Source organism: Petaurus breviceps, unplaced genomic scaffold (assembly GCF_028583685.1).
Source record: "Petaurus breviceps papuanus isolate PSGF00001 unplaced genomic scaffold, PetGlider_PUasm1.0 131, whole genome shotgun sequence".
NCBI classification, from domain to species: Eukaryota; Metazoa; Chordata; class Mammalia; order Diprotodontia; family Petauridae; genus Petaurus; species Petaurus breviceps.
In genome coordinates, this window is record NW_027185674.1 from 18,704 (window position 1) to 35,009 (window position 16,306).

Consider the following 16,306-nt stretch of genomic DNA (forward strand, 5'->3'; position numbering starts at 1 on the left):
ATAAAACTTGATGATTAGAGTATTGATAATCAAATGCAAGAATCTCAGCAGCGATTTTCTCCTGTAAGAGTCATTTCTGAAGTTAAAAGACATCAAATCCAAAAGCCTGACAATTCTTCCCGACTACAAGGCTGGGAAAAAAGTTAGAGCATATTATTAAAGATATCATTAAAATGCTACATCCCCCTTATTTACAATTTTCATTATAATTTAGAACAATTTGGGATAACTAATGTTAAATAGATGCTGGCTTGGGGCCAAAAATACTCCTGGGTAGTTTTGAGTTAATAGGTCACTTCATTTGAAGTTTCTTTGTTTGGAAATGTTTCTAGACAGTTCTGAGATGTTGATAAAAGCAACCATCTCTGTCACAAGTGCGTGCTTCATAAATATTTCCAATGACTAACACTGGTTGTTTTTTTCCCTAGTGTTTGAATTTAAGTATTTACTTACAAAAACAGTCTAGTGATAATAAACCTTTGACAATGCTTTCACAAATCAGAATGTGAACACTAAGCAAAAATATCCAAACCTTCAATTAAAAAAATGAATTTAAAATAAAATAACGAAGTTAAGAAGTGTGAAGGCACTATGCTGGAGATATGAACATATGATTCAATTGGATCCAAATATTTCTTTACTGCCTACTATGCACATGGCACTGGGATAGACATCAGAGATTCAATATTAAAAAGATGACAAGCCCTACCCTTAAGAAGTTACATTCTGCTGATGTAGACAAGACATATACATTTACAAGTATAATACAAGGTAAGATGTGATGCCAGAAAATGAGGAATCCAAAGTACTCTAGGATACGAAAGAAAGAATATTTTCATTTGGGAGGGAGGAGGTTTAAAGCCAGACCACTACTACTAAGTGGCATTCTGGTGCCTGTTTTACAACTCTAATTTCTTTTTATTTTTTTTATTTTGGAGGGCAATAGGGGTTAAGTAACTTGCCCAAGGTCACACAGCTAGGTTTTTTTGTGTATGTGTGTGTTTAGTATCTGAGGCCGGATCCGAACTCAGGTCCTCCTGACTGTGGCGTTGGCACTCTACTCACGGCGCCGCCTAGCTGCCCCGGCAACTCTAATTTCAAGTCTGGTGTTCTTTTCACCACACCACACTGCCTCCCAAACAAGCAAACCCCCATGTGCTCAAGTATCCAGAGAATTAGGTATGAAAAGGATGGAATTTGAGGGTGGGAAGCAAGTTTTAACTTCCTATTGGTAGACCCTACGTCATACTACACAGTTATTTGCCATGTGACATGTAGTCTTCATTCACTAGTGAAGGGATATGTTACACTTGCTGAATTATTTGGTCTAAAAGGTTAACTGACAAGATTGGCAACGGTAACTTAAAATGAATCAAAGGATGGAGATCAAGAATAGACCTATGATTTCATTGCTACAGAAAACTTCCAAGTAAGTCTACTAATCAATGAATATTCTCACCTTCTTTGCAATCTATAATCTTGAAGTTGCCTAGAGCACTATGAATTTAGGTGATCTGTTCATGGTTTCAAGTCAGTATGTGTTAGAGGAAGCACTTAAACCCAGATCTTCCTGGCTTCTTACCTCACTATCCATTGCACTATACTGACTCTCTGTGAAACCAAAAAGGATTTGTTTATTTAAATTATTTGGCAATATGAATGCCATTCTCTCTATATATGCCTTATGTTCTACTGCCCAAAGATTGTTAACAAATAAAATGCCACATACATCCAAGTTACTTTTTTTTTAAAAGCAATTGGGGTTAAGTAACTTGCTCAAGGTTACACTGCCAGGTGTTTCTGAGTGGGTGCTAAGTATCTGAGCACGGATTCCATCCCCCAGGTTATCCCGACACTGGGGCCGGTGCTCTTACTCGCTGTGCTACCTGGCCGCCCCCCAAGTTACTTTTTCATTTTAGCTAATAAAAGCTGAAGAATATACTGAATACATGCTTGGTGAAGTATAGGAATTTAATGACAGTTAAAAATTTTTTTCTTTCCAGTTTCAGATGGAATAGTGCTGTCTTTACACTGTACATTTATAATCAACTGCTTCTTAAAATTTATTCGCTGCTAACAAGAAAAGCTTGGGGTTACTGTAAAAATCGTCAGTTCCAGTACTCATCAGATAGCTGTTTTCAGACAAATTGCCCTACTCTAGGTATTCAAGTATGACGCTTTTGCTAAAACATTAGACAAAACTTTTTCTTCTATGGCAACTCAATAGCAGTTCATACCAGTTAACCTTAATATATAAAATTTAATTACTTCAGAAATGTCCCATTATTAAATAAACCCACAAATTTTAATGGAATGACAGCTTATAAAGAGACCCTTGAGAAAGTGACTTATAAGGACTACCATTTCTACAAAAGAAGTGTTGATTGAGTTAATATTGCATCCCAAGTAATTTCCCTGGAACTAAAGGAAAGTTCTTCTCAGTTACTATTAAAACAGTATACATTAAAACCTCACTAAGTTCATAAAAATGGTCACAAACAGGAGAGGTCCAAGATAATTTGCTAAAAAATACAAATTATTACATTATAATTATTATAAATTTCAATTAGGTTCTAATATGCAAAAATTAATGAAAACAAGGTAATTCACAATAGGTCTAAATTACATAACAATACATCAAATATAAAATTTTTTAAAAATATAATAGCTGGACCCAGATGCTGAGGACATGTTGAAGCATTTCTTAAATTTTTTTTTTTAAGCAATTGGGGTTAAGTAACTTGCTCAAGGTTACACAGCCAGTTATTTCCGGGTGTGGTGCTGAGTGTCTGAGCCTAGATTTGATCCCCAGGTCATCCCGACACTGGAGCTGGTGCTCTTACTCGCTGTGCTACATGGCCACCCCAGCATTTCTTAAATTTTTAAGCCCTTGGTTTGAAAAGCTACTAATTTTGGACTGGATTCCCATTACTTATAAGATAATAAAAACTTGCAAATTTTTAACTTTTTTTTTGTTCAGCGAGGACTACATATAAGTGTCTTTATTTATGCAAATTCCAAATGAATATAACTTGAATTTCTGAGGTTCCAATGAATTAAAATACTTTTATGATGCACAGGAGGTTTCACATTACTCTAAAAGTAAAACCTTTATAACAGACCTGATAAAAGGGTCTGCTAACTGAAAAGACAAACAAACAAAAAACCCCAAACCAATCACTAAATAATTAGTTCATGGTTGCTTCTACAAAACTCACTAAGAATATTAGTTCTCAGAATATTAAACATAACTTTCTAGCAATTCCACATTTATTACCATTAAGCACAAAAAACATTTCATTTTCTATCTACCCCAAATCCTTGTAAATGGTAATAATTAGTTTTTGAAAGCACAAATTTAAAATGCCAACCTTAATATATGCACTTGGATAAATCTTATGAACGGCATCTCCTGGTGCTCTTCCAGCTTCTCGGTCTAAGTAGTAACTCTGCACAAACACTGCATGGTCACTGAGGCACCTGACCCACACATCACCTTCACCTTTACATTCCAATTGCACACCCTTGCCTATGTGCAACCTTAAAAGAGGGAAAAGAAAATTAAATTTTAACGTATTTGCACATTTTACCAAAATTTGTTCTAACACATTTTAATTAATACTTCTTTTATCTTGTCCCTGAGAAATTATTATCTCTTATATTAACAACAATGCTTAACTGAGATTAAGATTTTTTTTCTTTTTATTTCCTTATTCAGAAATAAACTCTTGTAGGTTAATATAGCTAGCCTTTGAAGGAAAGGCTAGCTGACCTAGCCCCCAAATTTACCCCACCTAGGCCATCTTACCTAGGTGGAACTGTTACCCCACCCAACTAGAAAAACTTTACAAAGAGAATCCAATCTAGGCCAATTCCAGCTCTTTGTGTTCTACACAGACTTGGGGGGGGGGGATAATAGTGGCACCCAGATCCTTCCTCCAGACAGCCTGAGCTGGGGGTGGTCTAGGAGTAAGAGTAACATAATCAAAGTCACGTCCCCCAGTCACCCATTAGAATAGGTCTACTTCTCATTATAATATTCATTCCCTCATTGTTTTTTTATTTTTTAAAGCAATCGGGGTTAAGTAACTTGCTCAAGGTTACACAGCCAGGTGTTTCTGGGTGGGTGCTAAGTGTCTGAGCCCGGATTTGATCCCCAGGTCATCCTGACACTGGGGCTGGTGCTCTTACTCACTGTGCTACCTGGCCACCCAACCATCCTTTTATTAATTATTTGATAGTCATAATTAATAAAATGACTAATTACCCAGAAATAACGTCTCTCAGAACTTTTCATATATCATCTCCCAATCACTTAAACTATAAAATTCCAAATGATTTAACCACTTAATGACAGAACTAAAACTATAGAAAATCACAAACATTTAAAAAATGTTATTGCCCTGATACCTACCCTCACTACATAAAAGCCCATATAATATATATAGAATGTATGCCTTAGAAAAAACAAGAACAAGTCTTATTTTGCCCATATATTCACATTCATTTTTGCCATGTTACCTTGCTCTCTCAATGGCTTCAGTTCTGTGAACGTTGGAGAGCTGACCCAAGCAAAATCGGTCTCCTCCAGATGGGTCCACATATCCATCGACAGTAACAATTGGGCAGCTTGAAGGAACTTTAAATGTCTCTCCTACCTGAACATCCATTTCAAAGTAAGCAATTGAACACCAATATTCAGGAGCTGTAGGAGAAAACAAGTGGAAGAAAGAGAATTGTGAGCATAAACAAAGAGATACTGGAATGACTTCCACATCTGTGAAGTAATTATAGCTAAAACTCTTCCTGACAGAGCTTGTGGACCACTATAAAATCTATTTAAAGGAAAGAATATTAGCAGCACACAAAAAAGCAGGCATTTTTAGCTTTTCAGATCATAAACAAAAGCTTTTTTTAAGTTTTCAGACAAGCATGGTTTTGTAAAACTATTGAGTATCCACTGTGTACAGAGCACCATACCTGTTGTTCTAATAAGTTATGAAGAATAGAGAAGATGCATGTCCTTATATCTAGGTGGTAAATGAACTAATAGCTAACACGCCTAAAATGAAAGAGAGCTAAAGAAATTATTTTACCAAAATGATGCCAAATAATTACATGAAAGTGCTTTTAACCCTTTTTTAGAAGGCCCTGAAAATATTTCTTAGAATAAAGTAAGCCTAAGCATTTGTGGAGGGAATTATGATTTTTACAATCACTATGATATGTGTAATGAATATACTAATAGAATAGACTTTTCAGAACTGCCTCTTTTGTGAGAGAGCTCACAATCACTGGCATCCTTTCGCATACCTGAAGTGAAGGGAATCAAAGATTGTAGAACCCGTTCCCATCACAGAACTCTGGCCCTAAGACCCACCAAGTAACAACAACCCCGCCATGGATCCAAGCAATATTGCTCCCACAGGACTCTAGAATTGTTGTGTCGTCTTCCATTTGTGGGTTTGTCATGGGAAACCACTCTGACCCTGGGAACAACTGTTTGTAATCCACCTGCCCTCCTCCCTTCCCCCTTGTGATTTATGTATATAATATCTGTCTTCACTTCAGCAAGGTATAACTCTGACCAGAATTCCCAATTTTCAAATCTGTTCCTCATAATCAAACTAATTAATGAAACAGTTAGCTGATTACTGGCACTTTGTCATTCTCAGGCTAGAGACTGGCTCAGTAGAATCCAGTAAAAAAAAAAATTCAAAAATTTGGGAAATCACAGAGTAGAAATTCAAAATTTTTGTTCCAAGCTAGCCTTTTCTATCACTTATTTAATATTCACATGTAATATTATAATCATCCTGCACTTAACACTGAATCAAACTACTAAAAAACAAATGACTGAAAGTACAAATGACCTATCCTTCTTCCTTGCCTCCAGTAAAGACTAATATAAAAAAAAAATACTTTTTCAATCAGCAATAGTGTTGGGAGATCCTGAAGGCTACTTTGTGGTTAAAAGCGAAGTTATGGCTAGTGTGGTCTTGCCTTTATTGGGCTTTGCTAGTTAACCTCAGTTAACTGAAAAATCTGTTAACTTCTAGAAGAAATGGGATGACTAATATGAGGAAAAAGTCTTATAGGAAGTCCCGTCACATTCCTCCCTGTTGGTCAAGATCAGCAGTCTCCAGAACTACTTGAATGATTTTGGAACAACCTCACTGAGAGCAGTCCATTTCATCGTATTTGTTATACTCAACTGAAATCTACCTCTCTGTAACATCTGCTTAGGTACGCCGTCTGGACTCAAAGAGAGCAAGACTCATTCTTCTATATAAGAGACACTATACTATATGCTATACACTCCTCTAGCTATTGGAGCAAAGGGATTTGTAATCAGAAAACCTGGATTTGGATCCTGACACTGTTGCTTGTTAGCTATGATCTTAGAGAAATGACCTACTTTCTCTACACCATGTTTCCTTTTTAATGGGGACTGAACTACAAGGAACTAGGTCCTTTCTGGCTCTGGCATTCTATTATTAAGTCTTCTGTTATCCAAGATAAAGACTCTCACTCTAACACCACTTCTGCTTAAATTGTTCAACTGAAAATAAATAAATGAATTAATTGTTCAACTGATCATGGTTTTTGTCCCTTTTGCATCCTCTTCCTCTGGAGACACTCAAGTTAAAGAGATATAGCCTAACTAGGGAAGAAGACAGAAGTACTACCATTCTCCTTATTCTTAAATATCATCTTCTATTAGCCTGTAACAGCTTTTTGTTAGTAAGAGCATGCTATTGACTTAATACTGTAAAACTAAACCCCTAAAGCCTCAGATGAACTTTTAAATCATTTCTACAGTTGATTTTTTTCCTAATGTAAGATTTTTTTTTTTTTGCAGGAAGGAATAAATTTCATTCTTTCACCAAAATGGAGTCATCATTTCTCCAAAAAATGTGATACCTATACGTTAAATCAACAAACTTCAAAGGAATAACCTATACGTTAAATAAACTTCAAAGGAATGGACTAGAATGCTATACTATTGAATGTTGTTTGAAATAAGCAGGTCTTAGCAATCTATTGGTTTTTACAGAGCTTTGCGGTTTTAAGTGATAACACAATTCAATTTAATTTAAATATTTACCATGTGTGAAAATTTTCTAATAAACATAAAGTATATAAAATAGTACAGAATAATTTCAGGAGGGTTCTAATAGCTGAAGGACAATCTGGAGAAGTAAGGAAAGGTAAGAACTGGCACCTGAGGTAAGTCCTGAAGGAAGGTAAGAACTTTCAGAGGAAGGGAAGGGAACACATTCAAGGGCAATTTGCCCAGATGATATTTGAGCTGGGTCTTGGAAAAGGTTAGATAGAGCAAGGAAATAGAGGTGACGAGGGAGAGTGTTCCAGGGAAGGGGATCGGTCAGTGATAAGGTAGGAAGTAGAGAGATGGGAATATCATGTGCAAGGTCAGGGTTTGCCAGACCATAAAGAGGAGGGAGAGAGAGAACACAACTTTATGTGTGTGCGAATGTGCACCCTCCACCCTGGAACTGAGGAGGTAGGCAGAACACAGAGACGAGGATCCCAGGACCAGGTTACCACGTCCCCAAAGTAAGAAGGCTGAAAAAGACAGGGCCCAAAAGCTACTGTGGACCAGGACTGTCAGTCGTCTCACTCTAGTCCTAAGGAGGACTTCACTGCTAGCCATCTTACCCCCCCAGTCCTTCACTGAGTGGCAGTAACTCCAGCAAATGCAGATATAGAAAAAGATGGCGAGGGGAGGATGTAATACAGCCAAGGGATGAAATCTTCAAAGATACAGGCAAACTGAAGTTAAAACTATGAGTTAAGAGACTACATGCTAAAATTCTGGAAGAAAATAATTATGCAACTGATAAGGATATTTAGAGTTCTTGGGGGGGGGGGAACCAGGAGGAAAACAAACAGCTTATAACAAAAGATGGAAAATTTCACCCAAGTAGTGGACAGCCTTTAAAACAGAAAACTAAAAAATTCAATAACGGAAAATATTACAACAAAGACTGAAAAAATTAAAACAAGAATAAATAGAACTGTTCTGAAAAAGAAGAGCAGGAAAGAATTTTAAAATCAGAGTTCCCTGAGAACTATGACAAAAAACCTGGGTACCATAAATGAAATCCTTCCAGAATTACAAAGCCAATCCACTTCAAAGAAACCTCAAATTAAAAAAAATCAGAAATGTTATAATGAAACTCCAGAACTTCCAAGTCAAAGGAAAAAAAATATAAGCAGCCACAAAAACCAAGTAGCAAGGAACTACAGTAAAGTTAATACAAGACTATAAAACAAATATATAAGAATATAAGCACCAAATAGTAAGGATAACAAGACCATACAGCAAATATAAAGCTTGGAATAAGACATATCTAAATGGAAAAGAAAAAACCTACAACCAAGACTAACTTACCCTTCATTAGAATTGAGGGGGAAAAAAACCTACAAAAACCATATTTCCCTAAAAAGAACAATGACTTTGAAGCAATCCGGTTAGATTACACAGTAAAATGCAAATTTAGAAAAGAAATCTAAAAAAGAAAGCAATTTTGAGAGCTAAAAAGTGATAAATCCTTACATCCTACTAAAAGGAGAAGAGATTATTATCCCTTCATGATCTCACCATCTTCAATGGTCAAAGGGAACAAAAATAAAAGATTTTTATTGTGTTTCATCTGGTTGTGTTTCATGTTTTTAACTTAATTTGATTTTAAGAGAGAAAAAAAGGGGAGGGAAAAGATACATATTAGTGAAGGGTTGAAAAAGAAAAGGGAAGAATTAAGCATGGAGATGATGCAGGGGGAAGGAGTAGTAATCTCATGAACTTTATTCTTAACTGATCAAAGTTATGAATAAATTGTGAATGGGGAATAGATAGTGTAGAAATATGGAACTGAGCAAGACAGAAGAAGTGAGTTCAATAAGGTATAAGAACTGGGTAATGCATCACTAAAAACAAAATTAATCAATAAACATTTATTAAGTGCCTACTATGGAGGCACCAACTGTAGATGGTCTTTTTGAGATGTTTAGCTACAAAGGATAGAAATGATACGAAATAGCAAGGATAGAAGGATCAAATGAATATTTTTTTAAGGATGGGGGAGACACAAACATGTTTATGGGTAGCAGAGAATGAAGGGGGTATTACAAAAAGAAAAAGCAAAGTCAAGAATCAATGATAAAAAGAGGGTGAAGAGGATTGAGATTATATGGTTCAAAATATAGATTATTACTACTGAATTAATTTCTTTTCTTTCCTCACATTCATCCTGATGGAGAAAAGACATAAGATATACTTTCCTTATATCATAGATCTAGAGATAAAAGGCACCTTGAAACCCAATTAGTCCAATTCCCTCATTCTACAGATAAGAAAACTGAGGTCCAGAGAAGTTAAATGACTTCTGCAAGATCATACAGGTAGTCAGGGGCAGTATTTTAACGAAGGTCCTCTGACTCCAGTGTTAAGTCAATAAACACCTATTAAGTACTTATGTGCCAGGCACAGCACTAAGTGCCAGGGGTACAAAGAAAGGCAAAACTAGTCCCTGGCCTCCAGAAGCTCCCAATATAAGAGGGAGATGATATGTAAACAACCAAGTACAAGAAAGACATATACAGGATAAATTGAAGGTAACCTCAGAAGGAAGGCAATAGAATCAAAGGGGATCAGGGATAGAGCAGATTTTAGATGAGCCTTGAATGAAGCCAGGAGATGCAGATGAAGGAGAAAATTGTAGGCACAGAGGATGGTCATTCTAAGTGCACAGAGTTGAAAGATGGAAGTATCTTGTTTGAGGAGTAGCACAGATGCCACTATCACTTGGATCATAGAGTATGTGCAGGGACGTTAAGCACAAGATCAGAAAGTTAACTAAGTTAGGAACTAAGTTATGAAGGCATATGAACATCAAAGGATCCTGACAGCTGCATGGATGATGGACTACAGCTGAGAGAAACTGAAGCAGGAAAAGTAATATGAGTCCATACTAAAGGGGATGACGGCCTGCATCAGGATGATGGCATGAGATGCTGGTAAGGCAGAACGGTCAACGGATTTGATACGGAGACTGAGAAGAGATGAAGAGTAAGGAATAATGATGACAGTTTGGCTTGTAAATCTGGGTGACTGAGAAGGGTGGTAGCCTCAATAGTTAAAAGTTTCAGAAAGGAAGATAATGAGTTATATTTTGAACATAATCTGACATGACTATAAGACATCTAATTCAAGAGAGAAGGTAGGGTTTGATAAACAGATATGAAAATCACATGTGCAGAGATAACTGAATCTGTTAGAGGTGATGAGATCACCTGGAAAAGAAGAGGACCGAGGACGGAGCTTTGGGGTATTACATCTGTGGTGTGCTGACATGACCCAGATGCAGAACCAGCAAAGGGTACAGAAAAGAATCAGTCAGACAGGTGGAAGAAGAACCAAGAAAACCTAGAGAAGTCTAACAAGAAGAGGGTGATCAGCAGTGTGAAAGGCTGCAGAGAGGTAAAAAAGGATGAGAAGTGAGAAAAAGTCATTTGCCATTAATTGTAACGTCAATTAGCCAACTGTTGGTAGTTTTTTCCACTGTATTATGAAACTACGCTGGAAGGGAATAATAGACCCAAACAATAAAAACTGTAAACGTGAATTTACTCATGAAACAGGAGAGTGGCAAAATCAATCAGAAAGAAAATTCAATAAAATGCTGTTTATAAGAAAACTTAAATATATTTAAAGTGTTAAACAGGGGAAATTATGGAATGTTTAAGGGGAAGAAAGATAATGAAACATACATTCCCTCAGAATTCTATCATCATGGCAGGGGTGGAGGGTGTTGTGTCAAAGATGGAGTCTAATTAGACACAGGACCTAGAATTGATTTGTTACACTTTGTTCATCTGAAAAGAATGAAAAAGATGGGAAGAGGAATACACTGGGAAGTGGTGGGAAAGAGGAAGAATGAGGAAAATTATATAAATGGAGTATGCAAGTAGAATTCTATACAAGGAAATGGGGTGAGTAGTAGGTAACATTTGAATCACATAGATCATATGGATCAAAGGACTTTACACACACATATATATACACATATATACACACACACACAGTTGGGTTCAGAAATAAATTTCATCCATCAGAGAAAGAGGAAGAAAAGGAGTTAAGGGAAAGGAGTATATAGAAAGAATAGGAGGGGGGTGGCTAGGTGGCGCAGTGAATAGAGCACTGGCCCTGGAGTCAGGAGGACCTGAGTTCAAATCCAGCCTCAGACACTAAAAAGTAAGAACTGAGAAATATAAGTATGTATAGTACAATTTTACACACACACACACACGTATGCACGCAAGAGCAAGATAGAGGGGGAGAGAGATGGTGGTCTGCTCTAATTGGGCCACCAGTGGGGAGGTAGGAGGGAGTCAGTTGGGAAATTAAAATGTAACAATTTTTAAATTTAATTTTAAAAACATAATGAAATGCAGCTTGCAACACTTCCGAGTGGCTCCAACCAGAGTATAAGCAGTTGAAAAATGAGAGAGAAAAAAAGTGGAGGCAACTAGTATAGATGATATCTTATTTTATTTTTAAAGAAATCTGGTTTGAAAGAGAGGAGTGATATGAGATGACAGCTTGAGAGGATGATAAGTGAGATCTGGGAATGTTTACATGTAGCAGAGAAGGAACCAGGAGATGAGGAAATAATTTAGAAGACTACAATGGCTGCAGAGCGTAGACACACAGATATGTACCAGATATCTACGTACATCTATACACATACACACATACATATACAAGTCTGGTCCATCTTTTCAGTCAGCAATCCTAACCCAAAAGAGTATTTTATTTCAATAGACCCCTTTAGAGTTGAATGGGGTCTGGGATCTTAAAGATCATCTAGTTCAACTTCTTTAATATTACCCATGGTAGAAGTGAAGTCCTGGGTAAACTGATCACATAGCTAATTAGTAGCAGATCCTAGAGTAGATAGGGCCTCTCCTAATTTCCTAGTACAGTATTCTCTGTACTAGTTTGAAGGAGATGAGGTTGACAACAAGAAGAAAGCTAGAATAAAAAAATTAGGTGGTGGCAAATCCCTTGACTTCTCTGTACCCCCTAGGCCATGCTCCAAGTCCTAATACTACAAAGGAGGTATCTACCTGCATTTGTACAGTGTCCTAAACAGGAGTTCCCTATGCAAATGAAATGACAAGTTCAGTCCAAAACAAATAAAAAAACAAACAAACCTGGGAACCTATTCAAAATCCATTTATGGAAAGCACAGGAACTTTATGGCAAGTCAAGCCGATCCTGTATGACCACCACCAAGCCAGCTGCTTAAGAGAAAAAGCAGACCTAGAAAGCAGATGCTTTATCTTAGCCTAGATCAGACAGATGAACAATTTAAGAGGTCCAGAAGTCAGCTGCCCAAGGGGCCTATGGGTCTAGCCAAAGCGGAGATCTTGACACAGAGGCTGAGTTGGGAACGCTGCACAACAAATTCCTGTTGAGGATTTGCACCACTCAAAATATTTACTTGCATCTACAACTCTTCAAAAGGAAACATTTTTATTTCATTTAGCAATAAGTTTTAGTTAGCAATACTGATCCAGAGATAGATGATAAAATATCTCTTCCTTCTCAGTAAAAGTGGGGAACTACTATATAGATGTCCAGCTATGCATATGCCGTCAGATTCTGTTGTTGAATGGATTGGTTTTGCTTAACCCCCTATGTTATAAGGGAGGGCCTCTGGGATGGGAAGATACTGAGCAATGACAGTGGTGCAAGAAAACTTTAAATAAAACTTTATCAATAAAGCTTAAAACAAGACAAATTCCAGTTAGGTTTCTTGAATTTTCTTTTTTGCTTTCTGGAAGGCAATTGGGGTTAAGTGACTTGCCCAAAGTCACACAGCTATTTTTTTTGTGTTAAGTGTCTAAGGCCGCATTTGAACTCGGGTCCTCCTGACTCCAGGGCCAGTGCTCTATTCACTGCACCACCTAGCCACCTGAGTTTCTTGAATTTTCATGAGAACTACTACCTCATCGAGTCTAAGAAAGTAAAATATGTCAGATTCTGCTTTTCAGTGACCACTTCAAAATATTTCTTTGTTCTTAAACTATATCTGTCTCTCCACTCTACTCTGAAAGATGCTCTTCCACTACTATGAACTTTATCCATGTCTGACCTGTCACACACATTTACTCACTAGTTATTTTGTAGAAACCCCTCTTCTCTATTCTTTTGAATTTAAAAAAAAAAAGGCAGTCTGAAATGCACCAAGGTGATCTTGCATAGAATAATAATTTATGTCAGCTAAGAAACCATTCCTCTACCATAAAGTAAAAAAAAAAATATCCATTAACAGAAAGTGGGTAAAATTTTTTATTTTTCTGTGAGCCTATTAATCACGTAATATATTTGAGCCTTTTTAAAACCATAAAAATAACTGAATATATTTAAAAATATACTTACCAGGATGATTAGAAATGGGAGGTTGGAATGCAATCTCATTGTGAACTGGCCCTAGAGAAACAATAACAAAATTCCAACACCATTAATTTCCCCTGGAGTCTAAAACTCTGAATAATCCTTTCTTGTGTATAAGTCATAGTCCTTCTAAAGATGCTTAGGGCTTTATCTAAGCTGACAATATATTTCCAAGAACTAAATTTGTTTCAGTACTGAGTAAATATTTTAAGAGATTTGAATTTTGTTCCTTTATATTTTTTCTAATGACTAATCACAAAGAATGATCTAAATAATTTAAGTCAGTTCTAAACTTAAGTTTACTGAAAGATAAAAGATCAACTGTGGAAGTCTTTAAATATTCACATGCTTGTTAAGATTGATCCTAATTGCTCCTCCAGGTCTTACTGATATTTGGTTGAGGGCTTTGCTGGAAATGTGCTTCTCAATCAAATCTGTCCTAGGTCCAAGAAATACATCTTGGTAGTCCTTTCTTAAGTCTCATCCTACGTTGATGATGCACAGAGAATTATCCCCTTGCACTCCAGGATCTTACCATCCAGGTGGTAGCACATACATAAATAATATGAAAAAGACAAAGACCATTAACAAAACAATAAAATGAATGGAAATTAATAGTGTAAATAATATATGTCTTGATACAGGACATAAATTTAGAACTATTAAACATAAGCAAAATGTCAAAAGGTAGTTGTTTAGCAAAACAAAATTATAGGTGTTTTAGTCAATTTTTTAAAAATCCCATGATTGAGAAGTAAAGTTTAAGAAAACATCCTGTATCAAAACAAACAAACAAAATCCCCAAAGCAGCTTACAGTAATGTCCAGGATGGGGTGGCATAGGCGGATGATGTTGAAGATGACCATTTTGGTGGTGAGGTATATTAGGCGTATATGCTGTAGTTCTACTTCCAGTCCAGGTGGTTGTACTGTCTAAAAATTAAGATCCAAAGGGATTAATTTAGATATTACCTATTTTCTCAAGAATCTGAGTTTTAAAGAACAATAACAACCATGTACATACTATGATGGTAAGTAGCTGGCTGAGCAGTAAATCCATTCTGCTGCTGTCCTGGCTGAGGTCCTGAAGCTATCTGCAAAAGTCCTTCACTATGGCTGCCTGTCAATATACTGGTAGGCTGACCTGGAGAAACAACAATTTTTATGTTTACAAGATAAAAAATTATTTGTCATCACTTTCTATATTGAATAAAAGATCTATTTTTAACACTGTAATTTATCTGTTCTTTCAGGATACAAAAAAGTTCTACTGATAATCACCACTATAAAAACAGGGAGAGAAAACCCTCACAAATCAAGTGCTGCTTTAGCTATTTAATAAAAAAAAGATAGTTTTACATTATATAACATTTGGAATAACTTATGGTAGCCTATTTATTCAGAATGCTTAAAAAAAAAATCTATTACTATAGTCCAAATGCCATAAAAATCCTCCCAGCCCCTCTGTTATCCGCCGTACCTGATCCATTCTGATAACCCCTCTAGAAGCTCGCCAGCTTGCTCCTTGATCCACACCTGGCCATCTGTTCCAGTTTCCTCAGGACTCTTCTGAATAGAACTCCACAAAGTCCCAGGACCAAGGAAACTGTGTACTGAGTTGCCAATTTTCCACTTTGAAAACTGACAAATTAACTCTTCTAAAATTCTGATTTTGTTTTCTGTTTCAGAGTGGTTGGGTAAACTATGAAAGAATATTAGGAGGATTAAATATTTTGCTGGTACTAGATTAATGATAATGGCATAGTTTGGGGTTAGCACTAAAGTTGTCTAATAGAAACTAGGGGCAAGTGGGAGAAGTCAAGCTATAGGGAAAAAGCTGTTGGAGTCCGTGGACTCAGAGCTGCTAAGAAAGCTATAGCAAGGTTTTGGAGAGAGATAAAGAGAGGAACTATTTCTAAGGGGAGATAAGGAAAGGTAGAAGAGAAAAGAGATTAAGATTACGACTCATGGCTTACTCTCCTACAAAGGGGCCGCTAACAGCAGTTGCTTTTAAACTACATGACTAAGTCTGACTACACCAGACTATTTTAAGGGCTGATATGTACATTTAAAAAGGAAAAAAAGAACTACGTCTTCTCATTTCATTCTTTTTCAGGAATTTTTTGGGGGGGTTTTTTGTGTGTTGTTTTGCCTTTTGGAGGGCAATTGGGGTTAAGTAACTTGCCCAAGGTTACACAGCCAGTTTTTTTGTGTGTTAAGTGTCTTGAGGCTGGAAGGGAACTCGGGTCCTCCCGACTCTGGGGCCGGTGCTTTACTCACTGCACCACCTAGCCTAGCCACCCCTTTTCCAGGAATTTTACTGTGTTTCTGGACTTAAAGCAGTTCAATACTAAAAAGATCACTATACTCTTCTGTGTCCATTTCCTGAAAACAAGTTATTTCCAGTACAGGTTTTTTCTACCCTAAAAGACCTCACCCTAAATATTTTGATCTAGATGATGGAAGCTGTGATGCTAAAGAAGAACTACCAAGATTTTACCTTGCCCTGTCACCAAAAGGATACACCAGTGGTGACTGGTTACCAGAGGTAATCCTCTCCAGCAAAATACAATGTTAACCTACAGGTCTGCTTTGTACATTGAAATTACTATCTAGATTATTAAAAGGTGGAATAAAAGAGGACTCTTTGAAACACACACTGTATTAGTACCATGGGGGAGGGCACTAAAAAAGGCTCAAAACTTGAATCAAGAAAAAAAAATTTACTATTCATATTTGAGTAGCCATTGAATTTTACTTTACCTTTTTTTTTTTGGAGGGGGAAAGGCAGGACAAATGGGGTTAAGTGACTTGCCCAAGG

The 16,306-nt window shown here is 36.7% G+C and overlaps 1 protein-coding gene across 3 annotated transcripts in view; it reads right to left on the bottom strand.

The window, feature by feature from the left end:
- SMAD4 (SMAD family member 4) overlaps positions 1-16,306 on the bottom strand; it is a 65,163-nt gene that overhangs the window by 14,423 nt on the left and 34,434 nt on the right. For all 3 annotated transcript variants that reach the window (XM_069103994.1, XM_069103993.1, XM_069103985.1), the window contains exons 6-10: positions 14,510-14,629; positions 14,302-14,418; positions 13,472-13,522; positions 4,522-4,705; positions 3,372-3,540 (exon numbers count right to left, since the gene is read on the bottom strand). In XM_069103994.1, coding sequence (XP_068960095.1) covers positions 3,372-3,540; positions 4,522-4,705; positions 13,472-13,522; positions 14,302-14,418; positions 14,510-14,629 — 641 coding nt within the window. The remainder of the gene's footprint in view (positions 1-3,371; positions 3,541-4,521; positions 4,706-13,471; positions 13,523-14,301; positions 14,419-14,509; positions 14,630-16,306) is intronic.